General features: G+C 26.7%; 3 protein-coding genes across 5 annotated transcripts; 2 read left to right on the top strand and 1 right to left on the bottom strand.

Moving 5' to 3' along the window:
• Positions 1-150: 150 nt before the first annotated feature.
• On the top strand, positions 151-5208 carry LOC107163415 (actin-87E-like). The gene is made up of 4 exons (XM_015510836.2): positions 151-291; positions 965-1113; positions 3932-4418; positions 4492-5208. Exons 2-4 carry the CDS (start codon positions 988-990, stop codon positions 5007-5009), a joined length of 1131 nt encoding a protein of 376 aa, XP_015366322.1. The 5' UTR covers positions 151-291; positions 965-987; the 3' UTR covers positions 5010-5208.
• A 4925-nt stretch (positions 5209-10133) lies between these two features.
• LOC107163418 (alpha-tocopherol transfer protein-like) lies at positions 10134-14818 on the top strand. Its single transcript, XM_015510845.2, has 8 exons — positions 10134-10218; positions 10595-10767; positions 11846-12008; positions 12104-12165; positions 13588-13781; positions 14130-14246; positions 14315-14408; positions 14475-14818. Exons 2-8 carry the CDS (start codon positions 10629-10631, stop codon positions 14645-14647), a joined length of 942 nt encoding a protein of 313 aa, XP_015366331.1. The 5' UTR covers positions 10134-10218; positions 10595-10628; the 3' UTR covers positions 14648-14818.
• On the bottom strand, positions 13813-20356 carry ZC3H3 (Zinc finger CCCH domain-containing protein 3). Of its 3 annotated transcripts, XR_016190326.1 has the most exons (8): positions 19961-20356; positions 17104-18409; positions 16869-17042; positions 16682-16804; positions 16423-16618; positions 16057-16310; positions 14285-15238; positions 13813-14220 (listed from the first exon to the last, which is right to left on the bottom strand). XR_016190326.1 is itself a non-coding variant. In XM_015510831.2 (7 exons), the coding sequence occupies exons 1-7, from the start codon at positions 20043-20045 to the stop codon at positions 15235-15237; spliced, it is 2142 nt and encodes a 713-aa protein (XP_015366317.2). In that variant the 5' UTR covers positions 20046-20356; the 3' UTR covers positions 13813-15234. The 3 variants fall into 3 exon arrangements, 2 of the variants coding, with proteins under 2 accessions (XP_015366317.2, XP_015366319.2); XM_015510831.2 differs by having other exon boundaries at positions 13813-15238; XM_015510833.2 differs by lacking the exons at positions 13813-14220; positions 14285-15238 and having other exon boundaries at positions 16053-16310.
• Positions 20357-21206: the final 850 nt, after the last annotated feature.

The raw sequence follows: 21206 nt of genomic DNA, 5'->3' as shown, positions 1-21206 counted from the left end.
TACCTATATGACTATAGTTAGAAGCTTGTTGAGTTTATAAATCTGCATTATAATTATAGATTGGTAGACAATTTTATATTTACTATGCCAAAATATTTAAATAATTTATAATCACCCACCACTTCCAGAATCTACGAGACGCTACCGATATTACTATATAAGTTATTAGTGTTATTATACTCAAACTATTATATTTTTGGATTTGGTCTGCTTATAAAACGGCCTGTACCAAACAGCAGTTGCGCATATTCCCATCGTCAGCCACAGAGCAATAGTTTTTGTCGTAAATCGGTGAGTAGAATAGCATTTTTTATATATTTTACCAGCACATACGATTTCGGAATTATAATAGTCATACAAATGATTGTACAACGTTGTTAAAATGAGATAATTACGTAAATTTCCATGTTATACTATATTATATTATAATTATACTGTATACAATCACGCGGAAACGCAAAGTCCGTTTATTATTTTTTATCAATATATTAGGTATACTTAATTTACTTGTTACTTCAAATATTGAATGTTATTTTTTTTAAGTTAATAAAAACAAAACAAACGTGTAGTGTTTCGTATTTTCAGTTTTAAAGTCAAATATTTTTATTTTCCATATCGTCTTTTTATAAGTGATACCCTTTACTGACTCATATAATTTCTATAAGTAAATATAATCGGAGCATTTAAGGTGTATTTTCCCCACGTTGTAACGATAGCTACCCAAACGTTTTTAAAATCACTGTTACAGTTTTTGATAGTTGTTTTGATTTCATTATATTTTATTGCTTTAAATACATGGTATATGCAGTGTATTACACTCACATCACTCATAAAAGTTAAAACAATATACCTATACTGAGATGTTTTATAGTCTGGGTGATGTACTGATGTCTATTATTATTCACAGTGTATTTACCCGTTTCCAATCCTGTACATAATATTATTGTTAATTGTGTTTTTTTAGCTTCAAAAACTCAACTCAGCAAAATGTGTGACGATGATGTAGCATCTTTGGTTGTCGACAACGGCTCCGGTATGTGCAAGGCCGGTTTTGCCGGTGATGACGCACCCCGAGCCGTCTTTCCATCCATCGTAGGCAGACCACGTCATCAAGTTAGTATAAACAATACCTAAACCTAAAACCACAGCTATGTATAATAATATATGTTAATTAAACAAATCTAAGATCTAAACTGAAAACAGCCATTCCAAACATCATCCCAATGATATTATTTCCTCCTTCGTATTTCTTTCTCCGGGTTCATCTAAAAAGTATTTAATGCTAAATTAACTTCATCGGCATAAATCGTTTTTAATTTTTCCTATAAGTTTCCATATTGTGAGATGTTTTTGATAAACGATTGCGAGAAGAACTCATTGATCAGTATTACATCGTAATTAAAGTTGGTATTTTATTTTATTTTTTTATTGATCATTAGCCCGGAAACTATGGCTATTAGCTATTTTTAGGGAGAAACAGTTGGTTTGGACACGTAATGTATGCGTGGCAAGGATTTATTGCTAAAAACCCGGGTGGTCACCCATCTGGTTATAAGCAACACCGGCCCGTATGTACGTTTCCGCAGCTGAGCGTACGACCGCGCCATTTGGTATTTTTGTCAAAATAATTTTTTAGGTACATTATTTCAGTTAAAGTGCAATTTTTATTTACGTATTTTAATATTTATACCTAGGTACTGTCTTTTATAATATTTAAAAACTTGAATAGTATATTTGCTTAGAGGATTTTTTTTGCGATTACCTATCTATAAAATTACGTACGGTAGATTCTCGTACCGATTCAACATAAGCTTAGTAATAGTTTACGATAAAAATATGCTTTTATCATCTTTTCCAGAAATTTAGTTGATGGTCTGAGGTCTGGCATTTCTTCTCCTAGAACGGTTTTACGAAAGAATATAGTTTTTATAACAAACAAATATTTCTGAAGTAATTGAATTATTAAACTACTTCAAAATGTTTAAATGAGTCTTATAAGAGAGTTGGTGCCGTTATGAATATAAATTTAAGAAAAACTAATCCCTGAAAAAAAAGTGGAATGTCCTTGAAGCCGCTATAAATAATGAACATAAAAACTAATAATGAATGTAATTCGTGGAACAATCGCTTCACACATTTGCTAGAATATAGTCTTCCAACAATATGGATGGTAATTCCCTAAATTAGTGTAAAGATTTTACTAAGTAGCACGGGGCAAACAATAAAAAAATAAACAAAAAAATTTAAAAAAATATCAGGCTTCAATAAACAGTCCAAACAATAAACATTAGGCGAAATTTAAAACGCTGAAGTCTAAGTTGAATTGAAGAGTTTTTAAGTTTTAACTCAAATTGAAAATATTATTGGGACATAGCCAAGATTAAAGCAGGCTAAGGATAAATATTTTATTTTGAATTCAATTTTGAATAATATGTTAAATATAAAGTAATATTTAGAGACATATTAGTGTGTAATGCCGTCATTTTATGTAATATTTTTAACTTTTATTTTATTTTTACTGTGCATTCGGTGTGTAATATAAATATAAATTTTAACTGATTTTTATTCCATCGGACTTCTTTACGCTGGATCTTAAGATAGAATACTGTCTACTAGGGCGAACTTGTCATATAACTCATTGCATATTAGACGTAGTTAAAATAAGCATGAAGTAATTACGGACATTGTGTATGGGAGGTGGGAGCCTGGGAGCCAATATAATTTGTACTAATATTTAAATATATAATAGTTATATATTTTTATTTATACATCTTTTATAACTATGATTTATTTTATATACATCAGATTTCAAACAAACCACTTTTTCGACTTCACTGTTCAGGACTTGTTCAAAATGTTACTTACCTGCCATGAATTAGCTTTTTAACATTTAAACATTTGTTATGAGCATTAAACAAAATAGTTTTAAATATATGAAATTAAATTTTTTCTTTATTAAATAATTAGGTACAATAATTTATTTTTATTTCAGCCATAAAACCTAAAAATTATTCACTTAAAAAAGTATTATTTTATAATTATATTAATTAGGCATTGTCGAAAAATTAAATATTAAAAATTACGAACATTTATTTATTTGTTTCATAATATCGGTCTAAGTAAAACTCTGAACAGGGACAAATGGACGCCCCCGTTTGAGTGCAGGTACATTTGGATGTGATAAAACATAAATGATATGGTTAACACCCATACAATTCCATAATGTTAATAATGATCGTAATATAATTTCCCCTATACCTGAAAAAAAAATGTATTATTTAAGTTTTTTCGTGGCCACCAAATGTACCCGTGCCTAAACGACCACGTCTCAAGGACTCGCGCCCAAATGGCTGCATCCATCATTTGTTCTAGATTGTTAAAAATTATAGCATATGTTTGTACGTAAAAGAAATATCATTGCTTGTTACTTTAAACTGAATAGAAAAACTCTTTGAATTAATGTTTATACCATAACAAATTTAGAAATGTCTTTTATAATTAGCAAGCCTTTACTTTAATTTACTATATAGTATATCATATCGATATCGATATCAATAAGCCATAAAACATTTTTTTTAAATAAATGTACTATGTTTATATTCACAAAGGTTATTTATAAAAATCTTAATTTGTTCAATATTTGTAAGCGCTAAAACAAGTCATAATAATTTTTCAAATATATCTATCGTTTTGAAAAAAGTTAACAATATTATCAAATAATTATATTATTTATAATATTCGAAACAAGCATTTTTATGACTATAATATGCACAAACACCAAAAATATCCCAAACAAAATTTTTCATCTTATTTTATTCACTTTGATCTGAATTGGTTGTTAATATAAAATATTATTGAGGAAATCGTCGTTATTTTTTTATTAATTTGGTACGTTTCAATTTCTTACCATTGGATTTATGCTCATTATTAGGGTGTCATGGTCGGCATGGGACAAAAGGACAGCTACGTAGGAGATGAAGCTCAAAGCAAACGTGGTATTCTTACTTTAAAATACCCAATTGAACACGGAATCATCACTAACTGGGATGATATGGAGAAAATTTGGCACCACACTTTCTACAATGAACTTCGTGTTGCCCCAGAAGAGCACCCAATCCTGTTGACTGAAGCCCCGTTGAACCCAAAAGCTAACCGTGAAAAGATGACTCAAATTATGTTTGAAACCTTCAACGCACCTGCCATGTATGTTGCCATTCAAGCTGTATTATCTCTGTATGCTTCCGGTCGCACTACTGGTATCGTTTTGGACTCAGGTGACGGTGTCTCACACACTGTCCCCATCTATGAAGGTTATGCATTGCCTCATGCTATCCTCCGTTTGGACTTAGCTGGTCGTGACTTGACAGATTACTTAATGAAGATCTTGACCGAGAGGGGTTACAGTTTCACCACTACTGGTATGTATCTTATCGATGTTCATATCCATAAATCATACTTATCGTTATCTCTAATGAATTTTCATGATTGCAGCTGAGCGTGAAATCGTCCGTGACATAAAGGAAAAATTATGCTATGTCGCTTTGGACTTCGAACAGGAAATGGCCACAGCCGCTGCTTCCACCTCCTTGGAGAAATCATACGAATTACCTGACGGACAGGTAATCACCATTGGAAACGAACGCTTCCGTTGCCCAGAGTCTTTGTTCCAACCTTCATTTTTGGGAATGGAATCTTGTGGTATCCATGAAACCGTATACAACTCGATCATGAAGTGTGACGTTGACATCAGAAAGGACCTATACGGTAACACTGTACTCTCCGGAGGTACCACCATGTACCCAGGTATTGCAGACAGAATGCAAAAGGAAATCACCGCCTTAGCCCCAAGCACGATCAAGATCAAGATCATTGCTCCGCCAGAACGTAAATACTCCGTATGGATCGGTGGTTCCATCTTGGCTTCTCTGTCAACCTTCCAACAGATGTGGATCTCCAAACAAGAATACGACGAATCCGGCCCAGGCATTGTTCACCGTAAATGCTTCTAAGTCACCACCGCCAAGGCGCCAACAAATTAAAATCGAAATTGATATTAAACATTAAATTGAAATTCTTTATGTTATAAAAACATCAGTTATATTATACAATGCGTCGTTTCACTAATTGGTGAAATAACGGTTTGTTAAAAAAAAATGTAAATATAAATATAGAATTAATGATTTCAAAATTATAATTTCTATAAGAATATTATTTTGTTAAATTTTTTCTTTAAATTAACCATCATCGACTGGTTATAGGAGTTGTGGAGGTGGAGATACATCTTCCTGGGCTGATAAAAATTATAAAATTTTAGTGCTGGCCATTATTTGAGTACAACATGAGCATGACCTACTCTTGATATACAGTTGGGTACATTATTTATAATCAACTCTTGGGTGTAGAAATTATAAATTTAATTTTCAACCAGCAATTACTAAAATGTATGACATAAACTACTTTGTTTTCAAATTATGGTCAAAATTTTGATAAATTAATCTTAAACCGTGCTTAAATTACTACTCAGTACTCACGCAATGACACAGTTCAAATGTACGTGTGATATGATTTGCCTAAATATCACTCTTTAAAACATGGTATCCTGGAACCCCCTTTAAATATTTTTTGAAAAATCGACACTTCAGATGAGTTTAATTTGCTGCTGATCTTTGGGACCACGTGACGTTCACATCTAAAGACTAAAACTAGAATGAGTTCTCCACGGTTCTAAGATATGCATGATGACTGTCAGTATCTAAAAGTCGACGCAGTTCATCAGATTGTTGTCTTCTAGCAACTTTGGCCGCGTGAGCCTTGCTAGAACTACGATCTAGATTAGATTTGCGTTTACGAAACATATCGAAATAAAATATCAACCGAAAAAACCGGAAAATCTGGAAAAAATACTGTATTTTACCGAACATCAACAAAAACAAAAAATCCCGTAAATACAACACACGTCATTTCATAGCAACGCGTATATATAAGTTTAAACATCAAACATTTAATCTTCGAGCGAGCGCGCTAAACAGTAGTGTACTTTTATTTATAAGATTATTTAGTAACTCTGTCTGTCTGTTACGCCTTAGACCCGTTTAGACCACTAAAACTAATCCTAATATTGATACTAAAGGCTAAAAAAGGTATCCTATATGTCCTTTATCATGGCCTAATATATTTTTGTACTAAATTTCATCAAAATCGATTCAATGGTTTAGGCATAAAAACTTAACAGAGTTACTCTCGTGTTTATATATTACTTTATTAGTAAGAATTAGAATGTGATTTTAAGAACTGTTCGCTGAAACTTGAATGATATATACTATATATCTCGGAATTATTTGTTGTTCTGCATTTTCTATATTTGGACCACTGCACTGTGGGTAGAATCGTGGAAAGGGAAACGCACTATTTATTAAGTTATTAATTTTCAAAATTCCATAGAAAAAAATGATTACCTAGTATCTATACTACCTAATTAAAAATTTAAAACCAGAATAATGATGATTGATACTCAAATCTCAAACCATAATTTTGAAAGAAAAATTATGAAAACCAAAATCTATCCTTTTTTATTTTTTTTTTTTTTTTTGGGCAGGGGAAATTAACAATGCATGCCTGGTAATAATTCTATTTAAGAGTAAGTAAGTTGCAATTAAGTTGAATAATATGAACATAATATTTAGATATTAAAAAAAAAGTTTTTTTTTTTAAAATCACAAATTCATAAATTGTAATACCTACCTATTATTTAAATGTATATAATATACGGGTATAAGTCATAGGCGCATAACAAAATCACAGAGATAAAAATACGTACTTGCAGGGTTAATGTGTTACCGCATATATATAATATTATGAATATAAATTATGAAATTTAACACATTGAAATATTGAGTCAATATTAAATAGATACTTTATAGTTTTATACATAATATACACTATAGCCTATAGGCGTATTATTACTTATACATTTCAAAACTTTACTGTATTATGTCTATATAGATTATATAATAAGACTATATATTGATACATTTATAATAATGCATTGTTATTTTAACTCTATAGGTACCTATTTAATATTTTCATAATCGTTTCTTATTTATTATAGACTATTATATTATAGTAGGTAGCAGCTATGAAGGTATAATATGCATATCGTTATTAAAATGTATTCGCAGGTTACCTTGTATAATAAAAGTATATTAAATAATTATTGAACATTTGTAAAAGTAATTAGGTACTTCCACCCATATATGATGGATTGCGTTAAACACATCTTCTTAACAATATATAATTATAATATAATATGGTTCTACTCTCAATTCTATTTTTCCCTTTCATTTCTGTATATTCAATCACTGTCAAAGTAAGCCAACTAACACAAGTGAATTCGTATTCTATAGATGGCCAATAATATAATGTAGCATAGACGCATAGTTACATTATGTATATTGTGTAGTTATAAATTATATGTCTGTATATATTCAGAACAAATCTGTAGTAGTCGCAATAGGTGTACCGTAAAATATAAAAAATAATAACGCCGTATACCTAGGTACCTACTGTCTATTACACGTTTACCTAATCATCATCAATCGATCATATAATTCATCAATATTTATGCGTATACTCACTTCAGCTATACTGCATTTAACAGCTAAATATAAATAATGATTTAAGATTTATTTAAATTATATAGTGATATTGATGAGTAACGAGTATATTCTAATATTGACGGACAATTAATATAAATAAACATTCTTTAAACAGGTATTATTACTATTATTACATATTGATATTATACACATAAAATAATAATACCTAGTTTTTAATTTTTATAACTGATATAGGCTATAGGCAGAGCCGCAGAGGAGGTCTTGGTGTAATCGCGTGGAAACCTATAAACCTACATTTAAAAAAAAATCTAAAAAATAATGCTTATGAATTATGATAACTTATACGTTTACTTATTTACTGCAATCAATTCTTAGGTTTGCCCTTTATGCTTATATAAATGTAAAATATAAAATTCACCCAATTCATAGTCAATATTTATACGAATACCTCGAAGAATAGAGGCAGATTATAATACATCAAAATATATAAGTACCAGTCAGCATCATCAAATGAGGGAGAAGGGAGTGAGTAAGTATAAATTAAACTAAGTTTTTACTGTTTATTCGTATTTAAATACAGTAGTTACTTGATAATTTGAAACTCAAGGGACCAAGCTAAAAATTCGATTTGTAGAGGTTTTCCATTTACCAAGTAGGTATTCGAATAATTAGGGGAAAAAATTAATTCGAATTAAAGAGAGGTGAAAAATAACATACAATTTTTCATCTGCTCAACTACCGCAAACACCTTTTTTTGTAGCGATCGACAAACACTTATACTTTACGGAACCCATATTCCAACTGACCACGTTTTATTCAATTTCAAATTTCAACAACTTTTTACCCATTGCAGAGGTTTATATTGGTACAATGGTACGATTTAAGTCTTGATTAGGTACCTAGGTAAAGTACGATAATATATTTTAATCGCCGTCGTTATTAGTTTCATTACAAATACGACAAATTGATTGTACCTACATAATCTTTATACACATGAAAATATAATAATCGTATTTAAGGAAATCCTAATCATAGAGCTAAGTTCTGGTAAAAAATTCGAATTTAAAGCGTGTCCCACCGACAAACATTTTGAATTGTCGAGGGGTTCAGAATACATGTAATTTCTCATAATTATAAAGATTTCTCAGAAGACTAAGCGTTTAGTTGGATTTATGGAGTTTATTGAATTATCTAGGTTCGAATTATCGAGTGGCTACTGTAAAAACATCACATTTATTAGGTGGGGTTAGGTTAGATTAGGTAAAAAAATGTCAATAAGGAGTAACCCTTCATGGTTTTGTTAATGTTAACTATCATAAATAATAGTATAAATCATAAGATATATCCTACCTATGTAATAAAATGTGTAGAATAAGAAACAATATTTAATAGCTAGCACTGAGGGCTAGTATTATAAATAACTAAATAATATATAATAAAGTTAGATTAAATTTGTATGAAATTGTGTAATTGTCTTCACATTATACTTAGCTATTATTAATTATTATTGTAAGTAAAAAATATTTTGCGTTTTATAAGATAAAACATGACTCATAAGTCATATGGTTTAATATCACCCCATTCACCCCTGACATTTACTAAGTATATTATTAGTTCTAAACATTTATACCAAATTCCTGTTTATAGTTACATATACAAATGTTAATATAATACTGTTTTTATAACTCTCACAGCGATAAAATAGCAAATACCTACTATTCCACTAAAAAATCGAAATTGCCAAAGTTAATATAAGAAACTTATTAAACACATTTATCAAATTTGAAATACCTATGGAAGGTACCAAACCTAACCTAACCTATGTGAAGAAACGTGAAACGCTAAAATTAAAAATACAAAACAAAACAAAAGCCTCTGTGGCTCTGTAGGTATTTTAATTTAAAGTTCATACTTTTTAAACCAAAGTCTGCTAAAGTGCTAACCATCATAGGAAGTTATCAAAAATATAATGATTTTGTTTTTAACTATGCCTACTGCTTGCATATTATAACAATTTTTTTCCGACTTTTATTTTTTTTAATACGAAAAGGTGTACATTTGATTCTCTATAAATAATCACAAAAAGGTAGGATTGGTTAATTGATTAATTAATTCATTTAATGTGGGTTGGCTTTTAAAATTTAAATCCATGGATCCTTTCGATTAAATACCTACCTAAGTTTTTTTTTGAGAACTAAGAATTTAGGTGAGTGGTTCAGAAACCTTTAACTATAAGTGGGCTTTTTCTAATGAATTTAAATTTCATAGATTTTTTTGGGATTATATTTTTAAAAACATTTAATTTAATATTATTTTAACAACGCGCATTCATTATATTTTTGATGATAATAAATATAAATCATAATAATATGTTCAGCTATCCGTATTACGTAAAACGTTTAACGTTTATTAAGTATTTATTATTGTTATTGAATGAACAATAATGTAGGATATTTAGTGGGAGGTATTGGCCTGATTGGGGAATATATTTACCAAAAGATCGGTACCTATTACAGTATATAAACAAATTTAATGGTGCAAAATCTCAATAGTGGTGTTGACATTCACTAGGTTAGACGTGTATTCATACAACATACAGTAGGTAAGTAAAAATATTAATCACATTATCATATAACATGATATTGTACATATTAATTAGATAGGTTTTAAAATTATGAGTGTATGAAAAACGGTATAAAATCTTATTTTAACTTTATAATAGTTAATAGCATAAATAAAATAAGTACTAATAATAAGTATAGAATAATATAACACATGTATTAAATATTTGAATAGTTATAATTTAATGCAACAATTTTTACCTACAATAATTTACAATTTTCAATTTTCATTAATTAGGTATACCTACGTCTTACATCATATTTTGAGATTTTGTGAACTTGAAATCGAAAATATTGACAAAATATACAGTTTCCTATGTTAATTTAATTTTTAGATTTTTATATTTGTTTAAATAGAACTAGTTGTCTGAAATTTAAATATTCAATTAAAATGGAACAGTGTTTGAACATTGATACACTGAATATTGCAAAAAAAGAACTCAGAGAAGATGAAGCAACACGGAATAATGCTTTAAGTCAAATGCGGTTATGGTTAAAGCAAAATAAAAAAATTATCTATTCTCGTAGTGGTAAATATAATTTTATGTTCCATTGTATATTTCCTATAAATTATAATTACCCAATCATTATTAACCATAAATCTTTTATTAAGTTAGGTACTTTAAAATATTCTAGAGCTCTTAAATTGAAATATTATTATTTAAATATATAACAGCTATGGATTATAGGTACTTATACTTTCTAATACCAACATAATTATTAGGATGTACATGAAAATTTAAACAATTTCATCAACATATATTAAGTAAATACTTACCTATTTAAATATATTATAGATAAATTATGGTAAATTATATTATTATATATAGTTGATACATGGTTATTTGCTTAATAGGGAATATCTGAATATAGCAGCTTACATATACGAGTAGGTACCTACTATAATATTCATTACCTAGCTTTAGTAAATTTTGTTTTGAATTTTCCCATAGGTATAAAATTAAAAAATAGATAAACATTTTATTTTCTTACAATTTATTTATATATGTTGGTTGACAAAACTACCATTATCAAATTGTTGATTCAAATTAGTCACTATTTTCAATTTCATAATCTGAAGCAGAACATTTTTATGAAAATATCAACAAGATACATTATTGACTATTGATATCAAAAACGAAACAATAGTTCTATTTATTTTAATAATTATTATATTAATATGCATCATTATCAAGGTGTGCTTTATTTTCAAAAAAAAAAGAACCTTAAGAACCCATTTAAAGTTCAGGAAATAAGAAATATAGCAAGGTATAGCGATTCCATGAAATATGTGGTTGTATTTGGTTAATTTGTACCTGATTTAAATAAGGTAAGGTTAGGTTAGGTTTGATATATTCTTTATTTATAAAAAGTACATAAAGTTTAGAAACATGACTCTACATCAATTTATAAAATCTAAAATAGATTTTGCAAAATTATAAGTTTCTTAAGCTTTAATTGAAAATAATTTCAAAAAAAGTTTATATTTATTAAAAATACTGTTTGCTGTTCAAAATGGCGAGTGTCCGTTTTAGTTATATGACATCAGACATATTATACTATAACATTTTTGAAATTTATCAAATGATTTTTTTTTTGCCTTCTTAGATGACAGCTTTTTGTTGAGATTTCTTAGAGCCAAGAAATTTAGCTTACCGTTAGCTCAAGAAGCTTTAGAACGATATTTATTATTACGACAAACGTTTGGGCATAAACACTTTAATAAACTTGACATCACGTGTCCACGACTTGAAAAACTTCTGGAACTTGGGTAATTGAAGAATAATTGTATTAATTGCTGAAATCACACTATACAGGAAATTAATTTTTCAATAATGTACCTATACAATATACGTTGTGTTACAGTTACATATTCGTAGTTCCCAAGCGTGACAAAAATGGACGCAGAATTATTATAACGAGACCAGGTAACATAATGTATTACATATATTATCATTAGAAATAAAATATAAATAATTAATATTATTAGAAAATAATAGGTCTAGTCCGATTTTTTAAATTAAGTCTGTATTGCCATAATCAATTCAGTTTTCTTTAATTATAAATACAATTTATAATTTTTTATTTCTTAAACTTGATACTTATTATTAGACATTGGATAATTTAATAATCAGTTATATAATAGTTTGTCCTTACATTTTGTACCTACTAAATTTTTTATTTGGTATTAATTTTTCAGTTGAGCTATATTACCAATAAATATTGATGTTAAGTGTTCAATATATGTATATTATATGTCAATATAATTTTTAGGCCATACGGCATATTATGGTGTCTCGGGGGTTGTTGTTGAAGAAAGTTTGAAAGAAGTAAAGTGTGGCCAAAGCTGAGACTTAAAAACAATATTATGATTTTCGTGGAGAGATTGAGATTGTGAAACCAGGACAATGGTAAGATTTTTGAGAAAATATTTTTGTACCAAATTGAAAAATGAGGAGGGAATGACTTCCTATATTTCAGCCATAGGTTAAAAGTGCAAATCCTAAGGTTGGTAATGAAGTTGGATCATAGAATTTTTAAGCTTGGAGGACATCTGAGATACTGAGGATTTAACTAATTTATTGGCAAATTAACAGTCTATAAAATATTTTATAATATGAAAGTTGCCAGTTACAATTGTTAATTTAAATATTAAGTAGATGATATTTCTATTTTAAATACTTATTGACTTTATTGACATATAATTATATAAATGTTATTCTAGATGCTAATACTGTAGCCTGTAGGTACATAACACAAAGGCAACAGGCACACAGCTAGCTAGGAAAATAGCTATCAACCTATTATTTCACTTTTAAGAGTTGTTAATATTCTGCTGTGATTCATGGAACTATGGAAGTCTTAAAATTAGAAAACAATAAAGAATAACATAATACGTAGGCAGCATTGAAAATATATTATACCTGACAAAGTTATAGGACTCGGTTGTATTTTTAGTAACTAACAGATAATACATTTAATGTAAGACACTCATTATTTATAAATAATATTTATTTTACATACCTAATTTTAAGTAGGTAATTAAAAAACAAAATTTTTCTAAAAAAATATGCATTCTTTTGCAATGCAGAATATTTTTTAGTGTACAAAGATATAAATAAATAAAAAATTAAGTTATCTGTTTATGAGTTATAAATATATGTAGTAGGTAATGTTGAGTGGAGCATAACTGGAGCTAGTAATTTGTAGCTTGAAAACTTAATCAGAATACAAATTTGCATATTGATCAACAAAATATATTCAGAATACAGTTTTAAATATTTAAAAACTAAAAAAATATCCAAATGCTTTGAAACTATTTAGTTACCAATAACTAAAATATTTTTAAGGAGTTTTTGACCCGTCAATATGGACTAATGCAGAAATGTGTAGAATGCACGGTGTTACATATGAAACACTGATGGAAGACCAGGAAAACCAAATTCGTGGGTTTGTACACTATACTGATGCAGCTGGTATGTGCTTACAACAACTAACATTATTTACACCAAGAGAAGCTGTCAGAATTGTTAAAAATGGAGAGGTACTTAAGTTTTGTTTAAAAAAACACAATATTTTAAAATTAAAATTATATAATTTATTAATATATTTAAATTATATATTATAATAATTAATAACAAATACACTTTTAAATTGACGACGTCATATTTTTGGCTAGTTTCCAATACTGATGTAAGATATAATGTAATTTTTGTTAAACTTTCAGTCTTAACTCTCTATCTTCTCCTTATTGGTTTAATCTTCTTGTAAATACTATATATATATATTTTTAAACTATAATATTCTTAAATAAAAGCTACACCTAAAATAATAATAATACAAATTATTATTTTATAAAAATAAATATTTTTTTTTTATTAATATTTTCTAGCGAACACTTCCAATGCGACATAAAGAAATATATGGAGTAAATGTACCATTAAGTTTAAAATTTGCGTTGGATTTTGGAATGACCTTGATATCTGAAAAAATTAGAAGTCGTGTAAAAGTAACAAACCTATTTGTATAATATCAAAGAATAATTACTATTCATAACTCTTGCAAATCATTTTCCAGATATTTAGTTCAATAGAAGAGAGCCACTCATATGTTGATAAGTCATTATTGCCTAAAGAATATGGTGGAGAAATGGAAATGTCGAAAATGATAGGCAAGTTTATTTTTTAAACACATAATTTTGTAATCAACATTTTATTTATTTAAACAACAATGATAGGTTTATGGAAACAAGAATTGTTAGAAAAACGAGAACAAATACTTAAAAATGAAAAAATGTTGGTAAGAGAGGATATGTTTACTGAGGATGCAAGACAAGGGCGAGTATCAGCGTTGACAAATCACAGTAACCATTACATGGTTGGCAGTTTTCGTCAACTAACTGTAGATTAGTTTTCATTATTTTGAACATCATTATATAATTTGAACATTAATTTAATGTAAAATTTTAACATTAAAATGTTACATCTTAATGTAAAATCTCTGAAAACAAAAAATGTTCATGGATTATTCAATGTAATAAAAAATACATTAAATGTGATATCTACGGATATAAAAGAAAAATTTGTAATTATTTAATTAATTTTATATATAACTTAAGGAATTCAATTCAATTGTATGTTCAATATTGTAATATTCAATAAAATAAATAATAATAAATACCAAATTTAACAATTATTAAGAAAACTAAAAAAAATCAAAACAAATACAATAAAAATATATTTCTTAAGAAAAATATTTTTTTTTCGGTAATTTTTAAATTTTTCTCTTAAAATAAAATAACAAACATTTTACGATACAAACATACCAGTCTTCTATTACATATGTATGTATAAAAACGTGTTTACCAATAATTATTGTAATTGGATATTTGAATATGTAGTACATACACATGTACAAATTAAAAATAATGTATTACATACCATATTTTTTGATATTGGACATTGACCTAAAAGTAAATCTACATAATTGTAGACAACTTATCTGAAACAAAATAATATATTTCATAGCCAAAAATGAGATTACAAACTTTAAAATTCAATAATAGCATGATAATTAACACAATCATAGAAATATATAATTTATAAATAATATATTATGTTAAAAATATAATTGTGTATCATAATTTCCTGAAATTGAGAATCAATATGACTATTATGAGATTTTATAGTAAGGTAAACAATTTGATGTATGATTACCTCAGAATGAAATATTTGAATAAATAAATAAATTAACTTTAAACTGTATTTTTAAATCAAAAATATTATAACAGAAAGTAAAAAATTTTTTATTTTCGATTATAATTTAAGAAACAATATTGATCTGATAATTCAAAATAATGTTAATAATTAAAAATGTGAAATGTTACATATTAAATTAAATATGTAATTATGTATAATTATTCTGCATTGTACTAATAGCATTAAAATAATGTTTTAATATTGATTTAAATAATATTTTGGAAATTAAAATAAAGCATAACAGTTAAACTATTAAACATACTGTCTATTAACTATTATGCTTAAAAAATAGCTTTTAAAAAATATCCAATTTAATCATAATTATTTCAATCAAACAAATTTAAGCAGTTTGAATAATATAATGAAATATATAAATATATAATATTAAAAGTTTCTAGTCTTTGAAAAGAAATATGGTAAAAATATCAACACTACTCTATAGTCAATCAACTATTTATTGAGTGATATTATGGTGAATAACATAGAGCTACCATAGTTACCAACTTAATAAGAAAAAGTAAAGATGAATATTATGTACTTATATACATTTAAAATACTTACTGTTTTTTTAAAGGTATATAAGATGGTAAATCCAATAAAGGTGCACGGCGTTTGGGTACAATATGAATGGATTCGTTTTCATTTGATTCATCATTATTGGGTATTGTTATTTCAAAATATCTGGGTTCATTGATTTCAACTACAACAGTACTTTTATCCTCAAATTGAACATGTGGGTATAGACATTTTTGACCATGTGGACATTCATTCTTTGTTTCAAAAATTGGACATAAATCTATGTGTTTTTTAGGACACTTGAATTATGGTGAAAAAAAAAATAACTATGAATATTTCCGCCAAAACAAATATTTTAAAATAAAAATATAACTTAAATATTTAATAAAATACAATTTAAAGTTCACTCACTTTTTTCCCCCAATTACAGGAACCATGGAGAAAATTTTTACAAATAGGAGTGTTTTTACTTCTATATTCGTGTAAGAATGGACAATTTAATTGAACACAAACACTATTTAAATAATGCTTACAGAATGGAATTTTTTCTTCAATGACATTATGTGATAATGAACAGTTTTCCTTAAAACATTCTCCCTTTAAAAACCTAAAAAAAAATGTTAAAGCAAAAATTTAATTTAGTAATACATTAGAAAAAAAATTAGCCAACTTTGTGCACAGTGTGATGTATTTTTTGTAATGACATTTATCACATTCTCCTTGATCCAATTTTGAACAATTGCCAAAGCGATTAAATACAAGACAAAGCTGTTTGGTGAGTGTTTTTTTACTTCTGGAAAATACATTTTTGTTGTAAGAATATTTTAGTATATTAATTTTAATATAATTTAATGAACCTGAGTCGTTGGAGGGTTTTATTGTTTGTTAAACTTATATTTTGAATTTTGTTTTTATTATTGTTTATAATTTTCAAATTTTGTTGAGGTTTCTTATCAGAAATATTTATTAAACGTGGTATTTTATTATCCAAGGATCCAGTTTTATCCAACTTATTAATATTTGTCTTAGATCTAAAAAATAAATGATTAGTCATCATCAAAATATATTGATTTGTTTAAAAATACTGTTTACTTCAATATTGGATTAACATATGAATACACTGAATATGATCTCTTGCCACTTTTTTTATTTTCAACTGGCTTAATTACTGTATTTTTAGCTTGTTCACTGCTTGTAACAGTTTTTATTTTAGCAACAATATTTTTTTGCTGTAATTTCCTCATTAAAGCAAATCTATGCGATAGATGTTTAAGCATATAAGATTTTGTTTTTGACTGAATTGGATTTATTAATGATTGTCTAATTATTTTATTCTTGCCAAATAAAATTAATTTATCAGCTTTTTGTATGGAAGAATGAGTATTATTGTTCACATTATTTACCAATAATATACTGGGTCTTGTCCATTTTAACTTATTAGTATTACTAGGGTTGGATAATTTTGATTGAAGTACAGATGTTGTATTAGTAACATTATTCCATTCTGTATTTTTGTAAGACGGTATTAATGTATTTGATACTGGGCATTGTAAAGTTGAGAGGGGTTTACGTTCAATTTTATTATTTTCAATACCATTCAGTTTATAGTTGATCTTCCATTTATTTCTAAATAATGATTGACGTATTAATTTTGTGTGACCTATCTTTACAAGATTAGGTGATTCTATCATTTTTCCAGACAATTTCTTCATTATTTTTTTCTTATTTATACTTGCTGATTTATTAATTGGTGATAAAGAATTTGACACATTTTTTAAGTTTGAATTTAACATACTAGAAGAAATTAATTGGTTTTGAAATTTTCTATTGACATGTACATTTTTTGATTGATTAGTTTTTTTAGTTGATGAAGAGTTTGTTTCTTTATCAATAACATATTTTGATGCGGTTAAATAATCTTGAACATTAATCATATATTTATCAACATTACGCAATGTTTGTGAAATATCGGAAGTTTCATAACAACTCTCATTTAATGGTAGCTTACAATTATTAACAAAGCTGTTTTTCACAATTTCATTAATTTGTGAATCAAATTCTATGATTTTATGACTGTTATTTAATATTTCATGATTTTGTTTCTTAATAACAGTTTTGACAGGACTTGAATGTAACGCATTTTGTTTGGTATACACCTTAGAAGATGAATTATTAGTCTTAACAAATGAACTATTTTGTTTAATTTTACTTTGATGATTGGTAAAATTACGATTATCTATTTTGGTAGAAAGGAATTTATTAGCTGTATGATTATCTTTACAATACTTAAATTTGGATGATGATTTAACATTTTTATTAGTAATAATATTTTCTTTGATATTATTCGGAGTCTGTTGTAATTTTGGTTTATCGTCATTTTCATCATCATCTAGTTGCTCTAAATAAACAAAAACATAATATTACAATTTAAAAAAAGCGGCCAAGTATATGTCAACAGATGATCTTTAAATGCTTATAAAAAAAAATCATACCAATGTATTTTTAATTTTTTTTTAAATATTGAAGTTTTGAAGTATTAAAACAATTAGAGTATAACATTTTTCAAGCTTTTTGACCCAATGAATACAAATTTATTGATATTAATGAAAACAAATTTCAAGTTTAAGTAAATAGCTTAAAACAAAGTTAGGTTAAGAAATTATAAAATGAGTAAATTTCAAGTATCTATTTATTTATAAATAGGTATCAAGAAAATAAGAAAATTGTTCCATGAGAAATCAAGTAAATATTGAGGTAAATATTTAATGTCATAAAAATTTAAACTTCAAACACTCATAAGAATTTAATTTGACTTTTCTGTAGACACATTTATGGAAAATCTTGTATTATTTTTTATATCTTAGATGGGAAAAGAAAAATTTTATGATTTTTAAATTATAATAATTTACAAATTTTCGTGATTTTGCCAAAACATTGTGGATTTACACTCAACTTTTTTTTTTAATTTTCACTCATTACAACTTATGAGGAAACTTATAATACATTTAAAATGTTTTTATTGCAGGAAAAACATTTTATAGACAATTATAATAAAAAAAACTAATAAAAGTCCATATTTTCTTATGCTTCTAAATAGCTCAAAAAGAATCAAAATATTTTGATTTAAATTTTATTGTCTAAAAAATTATAAAACGGTAAAATTTCCATACAACAAAGTCAAACAAAAAGAAAATTTATTAAATAACATTTCTGCATGAATCACAATGAAGGTCATGGTAATTAAAACTAATAAGTTAAATGGAAATTCACTGTATGGAAGTTTCACTATATAAACATCCAAATGTGAATTTTATGCATCAATGATCAATATTTTTCATTACCGACAGAAACGAAAACTTTATTGTTAAAAACTGATTTTGCATAAAAATTCTATTTTTTCTTTAATGTTTTTTTTGTGTGTTTCTTGATGTTTCTGAAAACAACTAGGTAGGAATTTTTAATTTTAAACTTGTATGCGCCAAACTAGATTAACTTTTTAACCAGAAAACATAGGTATGCTTGAAAAAAATCAAAGCATTTTAACTGTTCTAAAAGATGACAGACAAGTAAAAAAAAATTGAAAATCGTGAGGGGGTTGATAAAGTGCATTTATGCTATCACTATTTGAAAATTGGCTATTGTTCTTGACTAATTCTATAATTTTACCAGCTTATTTCACAATAACATTTTAAAGTAAATGGTCGAAATTTCATTACATATATATAACGGCAGTTTAACATATAAAAGCTATAAAAGTGCAATATCTTCATTATTTAATGTCTACCTATCATAATTATTAATAATGATTGATGTATTGCATTTTACAGTACACACATTGTTATGTACTTAATAAGTATTAGATGTACCTAGGTAAAACAAAAGAATCACAATCAATAAGTTTTAAATAAATACAAAACTACTATAAGAATAATTCATTTTTAATACATACTTTTGAGGGCAATTAAACGTTTTAGTAATAATTCTTCTTCATCCGTGCTACTCTTATTGGTACTATAGTAATCGTTCACCTCCATCAGTCATAAATTCAATCAATCATAAATATAATGAACATGGACCAATATCAGATTATAACACTATTATAAACTTAGAGAAATATTAATGATCAACGAAATTGATTTGTAATAATAAACTTTGATTATTTACATTCAGTGAAATTTTTAAACTAACACAGTAACACTACAAGGTTTTACGTATGCTCTCTAGGCTACAAGTCATGGACCGTGCCATAAAAATTGAAAATGAAATATGAATCTGAATCATAAAACGAAATCTACAATCACAGAACATCTCTAAGACTAACTAAATTCAATCAACGTTTATCTGTATGTTATCATATATTGAGTCTTGTCATTGTTGTTAGCAGTTTATCATTTAATAAGAAGATAAGATGTATTGTTACCAATATACGGACTTACGGGACTAAATTATTGTACTTTTTCTTTTTTTAATAACAATAATTATAATTTATAAGTATTTTAATTTTTAATACGACAATAATACAATATAGAATATAGATACAATCATTCAAATATATATTTTAGAATGTATCAAATTCTTTTAAGATTAAATGCTTAAACTTTTGCGCAATAATGTTTATTATCATATTTATTATTTTCAAGGAAGAAATCGGAGTGTATCAAGTATCGTATATCGATTTAATTTTGAATGTTCAAGAAGTTACACGTTCAATATACATTATACAAGCGATATATTATATACCTACCTACCGACCCATATTGGGTTTAGACTTCGATACTACTCCGTCTCCGTACTTAACCATTCTCAGTCGATACGTATCGAATTCTTCTTCTTGAAAATCTTGAATATTTTTACATAATTGTCAATAATTTCCCTATACAAAACCACTTCAAGTTAGCCTTTTGGGTATTTTTTGAAAAATATTACTACTGACTTAAGCTGTAAATTGGTTTGGTTGGGTTAGGTGGTCGATTTATAGGGTTTATACATAGGCATATAGCTGATATATATTATAAGGTCATATTCTACTAGCGGTCTCAAATAAAAATGTAATGCTCATCAAGGGAATTAAATTAATCTAAAATCTTTAATAATATTGTTATAGACTTATAGTATACACATTATACGTTATATAAATATATAATAATTTTTATTAAATATACTCGAGGTGACATTAGCCACTGAGACACCATGTT

The sequence above is a fragment of the Diuraphis noxia genome, unplaced genomic scaffold, assembly GCF_037042655.1.
Source record: "Diuraphis noxia isolate RWA-SAM2 unplaced genomic scaffold, SU_Dnox_SAM2 contig0002, whole genome shotgun sequence".
Classification (NCBI taxonomy): domain Eukaryota; kingdom Metazoa; phylum Arthropoda; class Insecta; order Hemiptera; family Aphididae; genus Diuraphis; species Diuraphis noxia.
The sequence above is the reverse complement of the archived record's forward strand: the minus strand, read 5'-3'. Positions and strand labels throughout refer to the sequence as shown.

Excerpts from the sequence above, each read along its gene's own strand:
- LOC107163415 (XM_015510836.2), top strand. The coding sequence starts at position 988 with ATGTGTGACGATGATGTAGCATCTTTGGTTGTCGACAACGGCTCCGGT. Across the intron at positions 1,114-3,931 it reads TAGGCAGACCACGTCATCAA|GGTGTCATGGTCGGCATGGG; the intron begins GTTAGTATAAAC and ends GCTCATTATTAG. Across the intron at positions 4,419-4,491 it reads TTACAGTTTCACCACTACTG|CTGAGCGTGAAATCGTCCGT; the intron begins GTATGTATCTTA and ends TCATGATTGCAG.
- LOC107163418 (XM_015510845.2), top strand. The coding sequence starts at position 10,629 with ATGGAACAGTGTTTGAACATTGATACACTGAATATTGCAAAAAAAGAA. Across the intron at positions 10,768-11,845 it reads AATTATCTATTCTCGTAGTG|ATGACAGCTTTTTGTTGAGA; the intron begins GTAAATATAATT and ends TTGCCTTCTTAG. Across the intron at positions 12,009-12,103 it reads GAAAAACTTCTGGAACTTGG|TTACATATTCGTAGTTCCCA; the intron begins GTAATTGAAGAA and ends GTTGTGTTACAG.
- ZC3H3 (XM_015510831.2), bottom strand. The coding sequence starts at position 20,045 with ATGGAGGTGAACGATTACTATAGTACCAATAAGAGTAGCACGGATGAA. Across the intron at positions 16,805-16,868 it reads AAAACCCTCCAACGACTCAG|AAGTAAAAAAACACTCACCA; the intron begins GTTCATTAAATT and ends TGTATTTTCCAG. Across the intron at positions 16,619-16,681 it reads TACATCACACTGTGCACAAA|GTTTTTAAAGGGAGAATGTT; the intron begins GTTGGCTAATTT and ends ATTTTTTTTTAG.